Source organism: Alnus glutinosa, chromosome 3 (genome assembly GCF_958979055.1).
Source record: "Alnus glutinosa chromosome 3, dhAlnGlut1.1, whole genome shotgun sequence".
Classification (NCBI taxonomy): Eukaryota; Viridiplantae; Streptophyta; class Magnoliopsida; order Fagales; family Betulaceae; genus Alnus; species Alnus glutinosa.
In genome coordinates this window covers 16,454,764-16,471,833 of record NC_084888.1, presented here as the reverse complement: position 1 = coordinate 16,471,833, position 17,070 = coordinate 16,454,764, and the positions used below count along the sequence as shown (strand labels likewise).

At 38.3% G+C, this 17,070-nt stretch overlaps 2 protein-coding genes across 2 annotated transcripts; both read right to left on the bottom strand.

Annotated features, from left to right (window-relative positions):
- Positions 1-785: 785 nt before the first annotated feature.
- LOC133862897 (uncharacterized) lies at positions 786-7,588 on the bottom strand. The gene is made up of 8 exons (XM_062298807.1): positions 6,743-7,588; positions 6,571-6,635; positions 6,394-6,492; positions 5,631-5,678; positions 3,328-3,397; positions 3,096-3,167; positions 1,967-2,095; positions 786-1,140 (listed from the first exon to the last, which is right to left on the bottom strand). Exons 1-8 carry the CDS (start codon positions 6,941-6,943, stop codon positions 997-999), a joined length of 828 nt encoding a protein of 275 aa, XP_062154791.1. The 5' UTR covers positions 6,944-7,588; the 3' UTR covers positions 786-996.
- An 883-nt stretch (positions 7,589-8,471) lies between these two features.
- LOC133862896 (O-fucosyltransferase 36-like) lies at positions 8,472-12,769 on the bottom strand. The gene is made up of 3 exons (XM_062298806.1): positions 11,352-12,769; positions 10,318-10,567; positions 8,472-8,925 (listed from the first exon to the last, which is right to left on the bottom strand). The coding sequence occupies exons 1-3, from the start codon at positions 12,578-12,580 to the stop codon at positions 8,749-8,751; spliced, it is 1,656 nt and encodes a 551-aa protein (XP_062154790.1). The 5' UTR covers positions 12,581-12,769; the 3' UTR covers positions 8,472-8,748.
- Between the last annotated feature and the right edge of the window lie 4,301 nt (positions 12,770-17,070).

The following is a 17,070-nucleotide window of genomic DNA, read 5'->3' as shown; positions in this document are numbered from 1 at the left end:
TTTCTTTTGAGTAAATAATTTCCCGGCTTAACCTGTACCATGAAGTGCCATAAAACTTTTTGTGTATCAGTGTATAATCGAGTCTATTTTTAAAGTTTCAATGTGATTTTGTCTCTTCCACCAAAATCTGTTATTAAGTCGGATAAATATATATATATATATATATATGAAATGATTAAATTATATTTTTATATAAAAAATTAAGGACAATTTAATCATATCTCATTATACCACAAATTTGGACACTTGGGACAATTTAGAACAAAACTATAAAATTGGGATCTGAAATGCACTTAATGGGGTTTCAAGTGTATTCTTTTTCTATGTCATTTAACTATTTTGTTCTTATTATTTCTTTATTTTTTAATATTAATGCATTAATGTATAAAATAATAAAGAGAGAGAGAGAGAGAGAGAGAGAAACATAAAATACTTATGCATTGGTTTAGGGAATTGGATGAACACATTTTTTAGACTTTTGGTTAGCTATTTACATATTACTCTAAAATACATAAGCTACTGTGAGTGCTAATGTTCATTTCTCGTTCACAAATAATCTAAAATTCACCAAATTATCGTTCTACAAGAAGCAGAAAACCAATTTGCTAAACTTGATAATTGCTCCTTATTCTCTTGTGCTCTTTCTCAAACTAATTTGTTAAACTTTAAATCATGCTTTATTTATTCTCCTTCATCACACCCATTTCACCAAATACATTCATGATGTTCAAGTCTTATCAAATCCTTTACATTGCCAAACACAAAGCCTCAAGTAGATAGATCAATATCAGGACAAAACCTTGAGTGGTTGGACGCTTTCATCCAAGCATTTCTTGTATATTCAAAATTTCTTCAATGTTCCATTGTTCAAGGTTCCCATACATGGCACAGTTATTCTAAAACCAATATTAAGAAAAATGCAAAGAAATTGAAATGGTATTTCAATTCCAGTAAATAATGTTACATTTGAGATGGCAAAGGATACAACAAAATTAGTTACATTGAATCCCTGTACTTCATAACATCATTTGTGTTCAAATCACAGACCTTGCAGATATCTGAAATAGCACATTTACTAAGACCATCATGCCCATCTCCACGACGAAGAAGTTCCTCAAGTACCTTTGATGGCTGCAAAACCTAATCACAGAAAGGTGAAAACATAGTTTAGCACATGCACCCCCAATGAAAAAGTACATGAAAATCGATCAGTTTGAAACATTCCAATTCTACATATGCAGAATTGTTCCAATGCAAATGGACAAATACAATTTTTGGAATATAGAATGCCTGTTTGGTTTAGTAAATTCAGTTAGTGTAAAAGATGGACTTATCAGTTTTAAAGATTTAACCCACTTGAAAATTATGAACCAAGCAGGCAGGCCTCAAATAGTGTTTGTTAGATCTATTGCAAGATTGGGAGACCAAAAAAGAACTTCACATCAGTCAACAACAAAATGGCTGATATGTTTAAGATGTGGGCATAACAGGTACTAAAGATTCGCGAGCACAAGTACTGCAGAAGTCCCACAATCAATTGGATATTTTGATGCTTTTGACCACCAACCAAAGAGGAAGTACTCACAAACTCTTTACAGCAACATCATACAGTTAAATCAATAACCTTATTGAGTACCAAAGTGCACCAGGTCCTCATATAAACTTATTGAATGTTTATGATTTTCAACCTCTGGTTAAACCAAATAAAGCTCAATATAATAAGAAAACTAAGTTGAAGACTAGCTAACTCTCGTAGTTTTTATATACCATCTAATAACCAAATTTGGTCTTCATGACTATTTAACACTATTAAATAATACCTTTTCTTTTGCGGGGGTGGGGAATTAAGGCTCGGACAATTAATGAGAAATATGATAAGTGTTCTTTGTTGAAACTGATATCACATACCAATCAAAAGCAGAACCTGGTTATCTTCATCATATAAAAAATGCATACGTTTACTTACCCATGCAGGTTTGGCTGAATTATGAATTCCATGCCTGGAATCATCATGCTTGGTTTCATTTGCATTCCCTGTGGTAGAGTTCAGAGTCGAAGAGCTATCTGAGACAAGTTGAAGGAGCTTCTCACTTCCCTAGAGTGTCAGTATTAACAAACAAAAAAAGATGTAATGAGAATAATGCAGTTTCATGCATAATACAACAGCAGGACCCAAACATTGATATTAAGCGAACTCTAAATTTTTTAAAAGCTGACGTTTCGGTCAATGATGACACCATCCTATAGGAAAAACCAATAAACTAGAGGAAAGGAAAATAATATAAACATAAAAGTCAACATCCAAAGTCAAAATGTAAGAAACAAATGCAGTCATCTACTATGAATCAGTTACTGAGATCCTCTTTCTACTATTTGACTGGATCTTGTAATATCATCTGCTATATTACGGGCCATAATATTTTTTCCACTAATTCAAACCACATTCTTTTAAGCCATCTGCTCGTCAACTTGAAACAAATAACTAGTGCATTCATTAATTTCTGCTGGACATGACATCTACAACAAGGTGGCTATAAGACCCACCTGTGCTTTACTACGATAATCTGGTTGACAGCCAAGAAACAGCAAGCACATGAAATCAGTATTTGAGGTATAAATATTTCTAGTTAGATGAGTCAAAATTACATGTATAGGAACATAAACAAATATAAAGAAACATGCACATGCCATCAAAAGCAAAGTTTCATGCATTTGTCCAATGACCAATGGGTGCACTAAAAACTGCCACAGCTATGGAAACATGTTTTTAGACTATACAAAGAAAAATATTAACGAGAAAGACATTCTAGCACATAGTTTACTTACAGATATTACCCTATTTAGAGCGGTTTCAAGACATCACTCATGTAATGCCATATGAACATTGTGGGAAAAATTTGTTGTGTTGAGTTTCAATAGGAAAAACCAAATCTTCTCAGATTTACAGTATAGCTGTTACCTACAAGTATTAACATGTAAAAAATGTAACTCCCAACTCCTATTTTTTAGAATGTCCTAAACTTAATTTTACATTGTTGCATAGGTCATAAAAAAATCAGGTTGCAGCTTTCAATATCCAAGTAATGCATACACACCTGGAGAGCTCGCCAGTGAGAATAAGTTCGGAATAAAACCCAAAAGAATGGAATGTTAGGCAAAGGTAAAACCTATAATAGGATAAGAAATAGAACAAGTAAGAATGGTGATAAAATTCATAGGACTAAATTATATGGATATTGAGATATATCAATATATATAACTTCAGAGCTTAAGAATCGGAATCCAAGTGAAGTACAGTTGACATTTCATAAGTAAACACATACGTACTGTAAATGCAGTTGTCAGAGGAAGCAACGAAACCGAACCATAGAAGTACTTCTTGTGGATGATAGTTCCCCTGCAAATCAGAAAGCACTTTGTATCAATGTTCTCCACTTGTAGAAAGCCAATAAAATCTAAATCAATTTCACCAAATGGAAATCACAATTTTAACAGATCTATAAGCAATAAATATAAATGTATCAAGACAGCAATAGGCCTTGTTAGCTCTGAGCGTCATTATCAGGGAAGCTTTACTGATGATCTTAATGGTCTTTGCAATAAATAAACCTCAGCAACCTCTATATTTGCTCTACTCCTACTCCGTATGCCCTTTAACATAAAGGTCACTACTCTAAAAAAACTCTCAGAAGTACTCATGAAAATAATGGATCAAACTACTTTAAGTGTGTCATGCGCAGTCTTTCTGGCTATTCTACTTGATTCCATTCACTGCTTTATAAGTACATTTTTCACAATGATGAGTGTTGCAAAAGAACATGTGTATCATTTTGAATAGTTTGAGAAAGACATCAAAAGTAACATTCTACTTATGGTTTGGGAAAATGTAAATACTTTCTCCTGCTGACATAATTTTCTTATTTGCATTCAACCATACGCACTGATTTGTTTTTTTGTTGTTGTTGTTGGGTTGGGGGGGGGGGGGGGGGGGGGGGGGGGGGGGGAATATTTATTAGAGCATACTTAATCTTCATATCATATTCATTCAGAAGATCCAAGGTCGACCCTGCTAAATGGTCAGATTTTTCCAGCATCAGAGAATGTAAGGATTGAGTAAGCATAGCTGAAGAAAGAGTCCCTGTTGAGGGTTCTTGTTAATAAACACAAAAAGGTATCTGTTGGCGGTGCCGGCTGTTCCAGGGGTTTTTCCGGTGCCGTTTTCCTTACTGGGGGGAGGGTCTAGCTGTTTGAAGGTAGTTCCTAGCCGGGTTACTGCCCCTAAGCTTTTCGGGTTTCCCCCCTCGCCAGCTCAGGTGTCCCTTCCTCCGGTGGTCCAGGTTGTTTCTTTGCCAGCTCAGGTGTCCCCTCCTCTGCGGTGCAATCCTGATGGTGCTTCTCGGACGGTCTCTCAACTCACGACCCCTCCTTCCATTGGAGCCACTGAGTTGGGAGAGAAGTTGCGCTCTTCTTTCCCCGTGGTCTCGAAGCCATTTCAAAGTTATATCAAGAAGGCGAGGATACTTAGGGAAGGGTTTCGTTGAAGTGGAACGATGTGCTTCTATCAGATTCCCTAAAAGCCTCAAAGTTGGTTGCCGACTTAGCTCTTAATAAGGTTGCGGTTGCAGAGCCTCCAACGAAGAAGGTTGCAGAGCCTCCAGTGAAGACGGGCATTCTTAGAAAGGGGTTTCTTAACCCTCGCCCAAAGATGCCAGCTACTCCCGCTTCGCCTCAGAAGGTCTTCGATGTTGGGATGGTTGGGCCTTCCTCCCCTCCTAGAGGTTGTTCCATTTCTTCACCTGTTGAGGGTAATAGTTTCTCCCAATCTCGGAATTGGCCGATCGGTTTTGATCATAACGGGGAGATTCTGGTTTGGGAGGAGGACGTTGATCTTTGGGATGTTTCTCCTTTGGATTGGGCGTTAGAGGGCGCTTTTGGGGACGAGGCGTTGGCCATTCGGGATGCCATGGAAGAAGAATTTCAGCGTGACAAGATGATATCGCGCCAAAAGTCCAAAGGCAAGAGGGAGTTTCTAAACCTGCATAGCTCTATCAACTATGGCAACGCTAAATCTTCCGCTAGGTGTAGGAAAGGAAAGGGCCTTATGTTGTAGAGTTGTGTGCCTTTGTGTGCTTGGGTGGGTTTGTGGGCCATTTCTCGGGTTCGGTTTTTGCTTGGATTATTTTGAGGGGTGTTTCTCTTGGGTTTTTCTCGGGTTCTAGGGTTTTTTTTCTTTTGGGTTTAGGGGGTCTTGTTGGGGGGTTTTTGGGGTTGGTGTGGGTGCTTTTAGGGTTTTTTTTGGTATTTGGGGGTTACTATTGGGGGTTTCTTTTGTTTTGTGAAGGTTTCTATTATGCTTGTTAGGGGTTTTCTTGTGGGTTCCTTGTGGTTTTATTGGGTTTTTTATGTGGGCTAGTTGAGTTGCTTCTGTGTATACATCATGTGTACTTAGGGGCGCCTTACGCTTTTTTAATGAAATTCTCTTACTTATCAAAAAGAAAAAAGGTATCTGTTGGCGGTCAACAAAAATCTAGTCTATTACAACTGAGAAGTAATGTTGATACAAGGATAACAAAAACTTTCAACTTCTGACTTATCATATAGACAAGAAAAAAGAGAGGAAAAGAAATTACCTCATGGCAATATGTCGTAATCTTCGACGCACAAGTCGTGGGCTTAAACTACAAGATTGTTGAATATTGTCAAAAAGGCATAATTACAGAACAAGGAACTAATGCAAAAGGAAGAAAGCTTGGAGCACTGGACCACATGCTCTAAGTCCACAACTCTCCAGAGAGTAATATTAAATCGAACAATTATATCAAGTAACAATTCTTAAATTCACATGATTATTACTTATGAAACAGCAGGTTGTAATTTTTAGTTACTTTGATGTATGTAATTGGTGCCCCCATCAGATCTAAACCCACCAAGTAATTTCTCCAAAGATGCCATCAAAATACTTTTTGGTAACAAAATGCCGCCAACCTATTCACAAGATTATATCCATCTTTGTCTACCTCTTAAATTCTTCTACATTTCATTACTGGCCGACATCTAATCTGAAGCAAAGTTGCAAAAGAAGCATACATAATTGTCTTTCTTGCAAATAACAGGTTATCTGAAATAGTCATTGGTATTTCTGGTCAAGACATTTTTTTTTTACTCTTTTCTCATTAACATAATATACTACATATTATGTTAATATGTAGTATTTTTAAACCATTTTTTGATATAGCAACCAATGTGAATGACTGGTAAAGTGGGTAACTTACTACATACTATAAGTGATTGCATAGACTATCAAAAGGAGCAGGAGAAGAAGAAAAAGTGATAAGCATTTCTTGAAACAAGAAACGTAAAGGCAAAGTGAAAAAAGGAAAAAAGATATGAAACCTTGATGGGTAGGTAACTTCAACATTTGTAACCTCCTTTGATATAGACTTGAAGAAAATCTCAGAGGGCTTAACCCGCGCCAAAAGCCGCAGTCCCAACCTACATCACATAGTAGTAAACTGTGAGTAAAGAAAAATAAAAAAATGAAACCCAGGGAAGAAGAGGAAAGAAGCTCACCCATGAATCTTGTTCTTAAGAGTTCCTGGAGGCGCCTTCTCAAGACCAATCCAGGCTCTATTCATCTTTTTTCAAAATACAGAAAATCACATTTATCAAAATCTAACAAAAACGATTCTAATATATGAAGACGGGAAAAGCAAGTGCGAAGTGGGATTGGTGGGTGGAACACCTTGAGAGAGACGAAGTCGACGAGGAGTTCGGCATTGGCGTTGAAGGGCTTGGCATTGGAGGAGATATTTCGCCATAGCTCTTTAAGTGTGGACGGTGTTTGAGAAGAAGCCGAGTCCAAAGAAGCAGCCGAATTGTCAATGGATCTGCTAAAGCACCAGTTCGTCCCTCGTATCGGGAACACCACCAATCTCGCTCTCATGCTTTTTCCTTCAAACACTTTTCGCCTTTTCTTCTTCTTCTTCTTCTTCTTTCTCTTTGGATTTACTACCTCCACTCCTCTTTAAACCCTACCCAGACAGGGCCGGTTTTTACTATTATTATTTTTATTATTTAAATGGTACAAACATTTTCTGATTCGTCGTTGGTGGGATCTGTATATTCCAAGTCAACACACAACGGAGAGGAAGACGAATCTACGAAAGCTCTGGCTATGTAGACGAGACGAAGGTCAATGGAGTATTTAGTTTCAGTTGAGCTTCGAAGAATGCAGGTTGTAGGACCAAACGGAGACAAGCAAAAACAGTAGAAAGGTGAAGAAGCGGCGGGTGGTGGACAAGGTCGTGGCCCAATTACCATTCACCACTGCGAGTCGTGTGGAATGTGAGTCAGTTCCACGTGGGGGAGGGCGGATACTCATCGCATTCTCAACCGAACTTGCTCGTAAGTCGTAACGCTTGCCAAGCATATTCGGATCTGCTGTGAATTTTTAAGAAGCTTGCAAACTCGACATAAACTTCGTATGAAATTAAATAATTAGAGTTAAAGAATTTAATTCGTTTGATTAGATTTGAACTCGACAAGCGACATAATAGCTATTAGTTTTTTTGCATAACTTGCGAATCCAATACAAAATTAAAGAGTAATGATTGAGGAATTTGACCCGTTTAATTAAATGGGTCGGATTAGAGTTGATCAATATAATCTTATAAACATGTTTCGACACGATCCGAACCCAACACGCGAACACGAATTGCAACTCCTAATCATAGCCCTAGCCTTATCATTTTATCTCCGGTTTATTTTTTAAAGTTTATATGACTTTTAAAATTATTATTAAATTTAGAATTGATCATTATTGAATTAAAAGCAACATCAGCTTTGGAGATAAAAGAGAAATACAAATATGGTATGTAACATTACACTAATGTTTTCCAATATAAGGGTTGAATGCTTCTGCTTCGTTGGATTTCTATCTAGCCAAAGCTTACAGAGAAGTCCCCGGATCCGGATCTCCAGTCATTTCAGACTGCAGATATGAAAAAGCCTTCATGAAATTTACTTGTTCATACCGAGTGAGTTTCATATTAATTATGTCATATTTATTATTTAAATTAATAGCAATCGAGACAATAAGATCTTACATGCATGGATTACACCCACTATGTTGAATCTTTACTACGAGGACCCTTTGTTCATTTGTTATCCACTATGTTAAATCTCCTGGGGTGCGCTTAGCAGGTCTGATGTCTTAATCTGCTGATGAAATGAAGACCCACCCCATTAAGCCACATTAGCCTTTGTTGTTTCCGTCGGACAATCTTTGACCAGGGGAAAAAAAAACACTAAATACTTTGTTTTTTAATATGTTTTATTTGAAAAGGTGTTCGGACAGGGCATGGCATGACATAAAGGTGAAAACTGTTTTGTGTTTTTAGGAGTGTTTAGATTAGATTGTTTATTAATGTTTTTTAGAAAACAAAAGACAAAATTGAAAAAATCTGAACAAATGGGACCAAAAAAAAAACAAAAACTATTACTTACAGAAATGATGAGTAGTTTACAACCCCAATATTGATTTCGGTGTGACATGGAGGTACGAAGCCAAGATTAACAAGCAACATGTGCAGCACAAAAATCATACTCGGCCGAGGTTAAAACACCAAATAGAACAAAAATGCTATTATCATACACTAGATGTATAGGAATTTCTAGGCAAACCATCGAACAGAGCATAAACGGATGATCTCTGAATTCACACAACATAACTAAATTTCTGTATCTTCTTCATTCGTTATCCGCAATAAAGTTTGGCTCTTCACCTTGGCAGAGGTACTCATCACACATAGATGCCGAACCCCAGTCTTTCCGAAGTCGCAAGATGTCCTCTGTGAAAGTGGATCCAGGGGCTCCAATGAACACACTAGACAGGGCACAGATTGTCTTATCCAGCATTGCTTCCACCTTCAAGATGAAAATCCAGATAATGCATGTAAATACATGTCTTTTAAGTGACAGTTACGCTAGGACCAACCAAAGGTCTTAAAGTGTCTATAGTGTTTATCGTGCGTCCATCACAACTCTCCTGAAGATTATTGGGTTCAGATCATTTCTTTGCACTGTCCAGACCAACAGGGTAAATCAAATGTTTAAGCACTTAATTGAAATTTACTAGGGTGCCAAAGCACCAATCCTATGTTCAACAAGAAGATACTCAGAGGCTTGTTCAACACAAGGCGAGCGGTGAAGTATGACACATGCAGTTAGGATACCTGCATCCTAAGGTACCTAGTAGTCTAGTCAAGAATAATTGTTTCCTTCTTAGTGGTTCTATTTCATTCAAAAAAATGTCTGTGCAAGTTGTCTTGCCAGGAAGCTAGCTTAAACAACCGTTTGGTTTATCGGACACTAGTTCTTTTCATGCTCTTGCTCTTGTTCACTCGGATCAATACACTGGCTCTCGCAAGTGTAGGCTTGCAAAGAGAGGGGTCTCATCCGATTACTCCTATCCATCGCCCCCCTCCTACACTTTTTCAAGCAAAAGAAGAAAAAAATACTGACTTGCACTATTTCATGGCTGACCGGTGACAACAGGCTCAAGCCCAATATGTAGAAGATCTCGTCCCCATATGAATTTTGGGAGTCAGTAATCTAGGTACTCAGATAGGATTGTCACATGGAGATCAAGATGCTTTAATTTGGGGTGCAAAACCATGCAAAACATCTAAAACACAATCTAGAATCAGTGTCATGTCAACAACATTTGTGGTAAACAATGACACAACTACCAACAGACTGTGCACTGATCCACCATCAAACAAATGTAGAACATGTAGAATGTACAAAAACTCAAGTACTAAAAGTTCCAATGGTCGCATACCTTCATTGTATGAATAACCATATTAGCAAAAAGTTATGCTAGACAGAGAGAATCATCAAATTCAGAACATTAAAATGAAAAAAGAAAAAAAAAATCCTCAATACTTTGGACCAGCCAATGTAAAAAAGGGCCTACCAATGTGCATCTATTGGTAAAATATAATCAAGAAAAACAGTGTGGTGCTCTATAGAGTTTGCCCACATGACCCATATGTGTGGAATAAAGACCCTCAAGTAGACAGGAGTAAATCAGAAGGTGCCAAGTAGTACCACTATCAAATTCTCTAAAGGGTTTTGAACCAGAAGATTGGGATCAAATCACGCCTTTATTAAGGAGGTTCACGGGTAGGGAAATGGCTATACCCTATTGGGTCAGAAATTTGGCTCAACTCTTTGTTCCTCATACCACCACTGATTAGTAAGTACAACCCAAGCTAAAGAATATATGAACAGGAAAAAAGAAGAAGCATAATTCACCTGAGAGTCATCCCCGAGGCCATGTCTGTATAACAAAGCATCCCATTTTTCAGCTGAATTACGAGGAGGTCTTTTAACAAGTGGTACAGCCTTCCCGTTCAGCACGACTAGCGACTGCAGCAAACTAGTTTCACTTTCTGCTGCATCAGTTGAAAGATATATGACTGGCGTGTTGCCTTTTTCAACTATTCGAATGATGCAGTCCGCAGCTTGAGGAATGGGAAAAAAGCAACTCGGCGTTTTAACATTGCTAAGAAAAATAAGCAAGAATTATTGGAGGCATTGGGATGCAAGTCTTTCTCAGCAAGTATATAGAGACACACACATACACCATATGCAAATAAAAGTTGCATTTGCTCAAAAGCTACCAGCCCCCCAGCCAATCATTGAAAGTGCAACTTAATGGCAGAATGAATCACTTATCAAATTATTAATTTTTTTTTTTTTTTTTTTTCAAAAAATCTCTTCTTTTAGCCATATGCATAGTGAAATATCACCAAGTTGTCACGTCTCAATATAAGGGAAGCTCAAACAGAGTCTATGTAGGTAATTAACTCAACCCTGAAATGTTCCAGTTTTCTCAGGCAAGGATAAAGGGTACATCTAGCCTAAGGAAGTGAAGGCAATATTTGCAATAAAAATATGCACATACAATGCAAGTTACTACCCAATGGTTCCAGAGTGAACATCAGCCTTTCCTCCCAGCCTAAGAACATAGGATCTCTTAGTATATACACCACGCATATGAAGATAAACCATAGCTAATTGGAAACAATGAGAGACCTTACAGCCCTATATTACTATAAAAACATTGCCTGGGTAATGAACTTTTGATGAAAAATAAGTTGCGCAACTGGGTAAAGCTAAGGAGGTAAAGAACAATTTGAAGATTCATGAATAAACCATATGTTACGAAACAATTGCAAGATGTGCATAGCAACAAGAAAATCGCCTACTTCCATGATGTCAATGATAATGTAACAGACGCATATCGCCATTTGGAAAAGTAGGGAGAGGGAAAACATACAACATACCAGAACTTCAAAAACCCGTGTCTCCGGAAGTGAAGTGCTATGAAGTTCTTTCCCAAGAATGTTTGAATGAAACGCTGGGCCGTAAGCATAATAAGACGACTCGGTTCGATCAATGTCTTGCATTTATGAGCAATCGGACCACCAGGCTGCATCACCCAATCTTGCTCCACATCCGCGTAGAAAACGTCTCCAATTGCAATCACATCGTCGTCTGAAGCGAACTTAGACTGAACATCTTGAACGGTCCTCTTGTTCGGCTTCTTAATATCCTCAACCCAAGCGGGCTCAGGCTTCCCCATCGAAATCCCCAACGATTTCAGCTTCTTAATATGCTCCTCATCCGCGAAGCAAGGCTGAGGCAGCGAAAAATAACATATAAACCTATCTATGTGCATGTGATTCTTCCTAGCCACAGAGAACTCCTCAAACGAGACAACAACCTTTCTTCCCAAGCATTGGTTAACGCGATCAATGTCCAACACCCTGTTGTACTGGAAATCCACTTTGGAGCTCGGAATGACCAAAACCCGGTTGAGCAGAGCTGCAAAGAACATGTGCTTCTCCAAGCAAATCAAATGGTTGGACATCTGCCCCGACACGCAGATTGCGAATAAGTACTTATTCGATTTGGGCTTCCATTCAATGGTTCTTCGCTCGCTCAACTTCTGGTCCGCCCTTCTACACCTATCGAAACCATACCCAGCGCCGAAACTCGGATCCTGAAAATTGGCTTCGGACTCGGACACGGAACCGTTCCCGGTCCGGTGGGACGACAAGAGAACCTGCTGAATCTGTTTGTTGAAGGAAATTTGCTTGAGCACGGCGGATTTAACATCGTCGAGCAATGCGGCCGACGGAACGAAGGAATTGTTGTCGGTGCCCAATTGGGAGGTGTTCCACAACGTGAAAAGCCCCAATTGCTGTTGTCGCAACAAATAGAGAGCGCGCAGTTCGGACTCGCGCATGCGGTCGAATCGAAGGTGGGTGGGGAAGAGGCTGTGGACGTCGATGGAGAAGTAGAGGACGAGGATGAGGAGGGGGAGGAGGACGGCGAGGAGGTACCTCTTGTTGAAGTGGAGGGGAGCAAAACGGCGGCGTACTGTGGAGTGGAGATCGTCGATGTGGAAGGCAGAGCGGTGGGGGGAGGGGAGGTGGTGCTTGACGTCGTCGTTCTGCGGGATCAGGTTGTGGCGGTCGTCCTCTTCGTCAGACGACGAATCTCTCTCCATTTCGATTTCGCTTTCCCCGAAGCCACTGACTGTGTGACCGATTGACTGGCTGACAACGAACGCAACAGAGAATTATGGGAGGATTAAGCGAAGGCGCATTGTTTTCATTCGGAAGAAAGATTGTGACGCAGGACCGTTCAGATTTGTAGCATTTTTCTTGTATAAATGGATTATGGGAAGGAAAGAAAGGAAGCCAAAAAAAAAAAAAAAATGATTCTAATAATTTCTGACGAGTTGCGATTGGTGTCGGTGGATGAAAATGACTGCTTACCGGCCCACCTCACGCTCCTGCCAGCCCATTCGTTAGATGACGTTTCACCCAGTGGCTGTTGGCCCGGCCCGACTCATCTCTCTACCGATGTCAGGTTGACCCGTTAAAATACCGATGATTACAAATAGAGTTTAATAATGTTTTAAACGACTCGCGAATTTAGCGTAAAGTTAAAGGGTTAGGGATGAAGAGTTTTACTTGTTTAATTAAATTGATCGGATTATGGATTATGATTGATCTATATAACTCATGTTTCGATACAATTCAAACCTGATATGCGACATAATAACAGTCAATTTTTGAAATGACCCATAAACCTGACGCGAACCCAATAAAAAATTAGAAGATTAAAGTTGAGGAGTTTGACCCGTTTAATTAAATGGGTCGAATTATGGTTGATTTATATAGTCTTATATCCATGTCTCGACACGACCTGAACCCGATACGTGAACACGAATTGCAACTCTTAAATTTACAAGGTTTTAGATCCCATTAAAGGTAGAGAAAAGATATTCAATAAACTCCCATACAACTGTTATATAATTATGGTAGTGTAATAGTGAAAATTAGCTCTTAATTTTTTTTTAAGTTGACTTTTACTTTCAGGGCATTCTAGTTGTATGATAGTCGTATAACAATTTACTAAATAATATTAGTTTCAAAATTATAATTATATAACAGATAATATTATTTAATCGAATGATATCATAAAATTAGATAACCTGACAGAAAAAATAATCATTAAATTAGCATGTGTAAAAGACAAAAGAAATTAAGTGCTTCCATGTCATTTAATTACATGACAATTATACAAAGGGGTTTGATTCCTACACTTCACCAGTATAACAATTGTACAACAGCCCTTCACATGGGAGTGGGCTCTGAAAAATGTTAGATTTACAACACCAATACAACAACTGCACAACAACCCCTCACATGAGGGTGGGTCCCACACACTGGGGTCCACCCTCATGTGAGGGGTTGTTGTGCAGTTGTTGTATTGGTGTTGTACAAGAATCAAATCCCGCGGGCTCTACACACTGGGCCCCACTTTAATATGAAGGGTTGTTGTGTAATTGTTGTGATGATGTTGTAAATCCATCATTTTCCTTATACAAAATTCTACTGAATAAAGGAAAATGATAGATTTACAACACCACCACCACAACTGCACAACACCCCTTCACATGGGATGGAGCCTAGTATATGAATTTCACTCCATGTGAAGAGGTGTTATGCAATTATTATGGTGACGTTGTTTAGGAATCAAATCTCGTGTATAAAATACTCGTCCAAAGAAAAAGAGACCAAACGCCACTCCGAATCAAAGTTATAATCGGGTTGACGACGACACGTAAATGCTATGCATGCCTTTGATCGTTATGACGTGGCTTTCTTCTCCATTATCTTCACACACGTCTCAACTTCGAGAAGGTCCAATTTCTTTTTTCCATACGAAGATCAGCTGCTTGCAAGTAAAAATGGATAGCTAGACACAGACCGTCATCAACCAGAATAATAATCTGAACTTTGGGAGTTAGGAGAAAGAAACGACTAAAAGCAGTGAAGAACATGCAGGGAAGACTCGTAGTTGGGTTGTGGTCGGGGGCTCATGGCGGTGCCAGGCGCCATGGGATGCGGTTGATGGTAACCAAAGCGTCCAACCGTGCTGCAGTTCATGGATCGAAGCTGCCCGTTACTGAAACCCTCAACGTAGCTTTCTTATACCCTGATCTTGCGCGTTGATCTCTAATCTCTATATAAAGCTTACTAATTTGCTGAGTTCATTCTTGCAGAAGGAGGAAGTGGAAATGGAGATTAACAAAGGGAAACAAAGGAAAGAAAACAAGAGGAAAGAGGTGGAGAAGTCAGTTGACTCCCAAATCAAACGTTCCGATGATACTTACACCCCTGTTGAGTGTCGACTGAATATTATGGTAATTAACAAGTTGGAATTTTATGCTAATCCTCAGCTTTATATATGTGTGACTTGGATACTTTTAGGTTCTCCAATAAAATCGATCATCAAACACATGGCTTTGTTTGGTAACCCTTTTCTATTTTTATTTTTCTCTAAAAAAGAAAAATTTATATTTAGCCCTTAGATTTTTATCTTATTTGAATTTAGTCATTGAGTTTCTAATTTCAAGAATATGGTCCTTAAGTTTTGCACAAATTTTAAATAAGTCTCTCTGTCACTTTTTGTAACGCCTCGCTTTTACAAAAAGCGTCAGTGAAAATTTTCGAATTTCCACAAGACATTACTAACTTATCAGAGGTAATTATTGGCAACAGAATAAATGTAATATAAATTGGGAATAGGTTGACACCTCAGAGCTACTACTGAAATACCTCAATATATATATATATATAATGAGCTAGTCAGCATAATTATACAGACAGTAATACCAGTCATGCCACACAGGACTAAATAATTATACAAGCCAAAACCTATATATATGATCGGAGAATTATAAATATTGTTTTAAGATAGGCTAATGGACTATAACAAGGTAGTCCCAAAATATAGGCTATCCAGCCTTACAAAACTGAACCAGGAACCATCTATGTGTCGGGATAGTCCTGATAATCCTCTTCTTCTTCATAGCCTGAACCATTACAAGTACCATACAAAAAGAAGAAAACAACATAAACACTTAAAGTAAGTCCGCTGTTTCCAATAATAATACGAGTGCTGATTTATTTAGTTAATGCAACATAATGCAATGGCCATGTAATCACATGTATATACAAAATATAATCCATGATCGCGAGTCATAGACATAAAATGAACATAAATGTAATCATAAAGCAATGATAGTTTTATGGGTATAGTTTTAGGTATTTCCCTTTTTCCACTACTCTGTTGGCCTTGGTACGGTTAGAGTGTTATTTGAAACCTTGGTTTCCTCACTTAACTTTTAATTATAATCTTTGGGAGCCTTGGCTCCTGGAAACCTTGGTTTCCCTGGTGACCTTGGTACACCAGTTTTTGTATTTATTATTCTTTTCAGGTATTTCCTCATTCACTGAGAACCTTGGAACTCATGTGAAGCCTCGCATACCCACCGTGGATCTTGATCCAACAGCTTGTTATTAGACAGGTTATTAGAAATAATAAAATATGCAAAATCACATGCGCAAGCAAGTAAATAAAACAGTAAACATAATATTATAGGAAAATCAACCAGCTTCGTCCTCAGTAAGTATAGAGATACTTACTAGTTTCTGCTCCAAAAGTCTTTCTCTATAACTGCATAATTCCAATCATATGGTAATACTAAATTAGTGAAATGATGCTACAAATATATTCACTATATTTATCCTTAAAGTATCATTTTAACCGTTGTCCTAATACTTCCATTTTTGGTTCTCTTAATCAAGATATTGAATGCCATCTTAGGTTATTGAATAATGAAACTAAGACATCCCTTTTTACTAGCCATTAACTCTACTAGTATGTTGATATATATATATATACAACTCTCATTCATACCCTTATGTAGCCAAAATAATACACACACACACACACACACACACACACACACACACACCTTCCTTTTCATAAATCAATACACCCATATTTCAACAGCTCACTTCCACACAAAAGTATTAAAGCAAAGCTATTATCTTGCTTGTTTAAAGCTTCATGAGTGTAATTCTTTCAAGAGGAGAAATTACCCATGATTCTTGGGAACACATACTGAATTTTAGAGAGTAGAAAGGAAGATTCACTTACCAAGATTCGTACCCAACAGATTGGATGGAAGAAGGAGGTCTAACTCCGAAGCAAAGTGCTTGAAATGAGTTGGAAGCTGCTGGCTTTCGAGCTAGAATTTGAGACAGGTTTCTGATGTTGATTATTGGTGTTTTGTTGAGAAACAAGAGGAGATTTAAGGCTTTATTTCTGGCTATAGGTGCTGGCTTCCACAGAAGAATGAGAGAGATTTTTCCATGGGAGATTCAGTACCAAAACAGTGAAGGGGAGGGGAGCTTACGTGAGTAGTATGGGGAGAGTTTAGGCTGATTTTTGGTATCCCATGCAAGCTATATATAATAACCACGAAGGGCTGAGATCAATCCAGCACAAATCCTTCCAAGGGTCGGATCTTTGGCAGCAAGAGAGAGAAATATCCATGCAAGATCATCTAATATCCAAGATTAGATTTTCTTCCATATCTTGAGTCATGATTAAATTGTACCACCATATCTAGTTCAA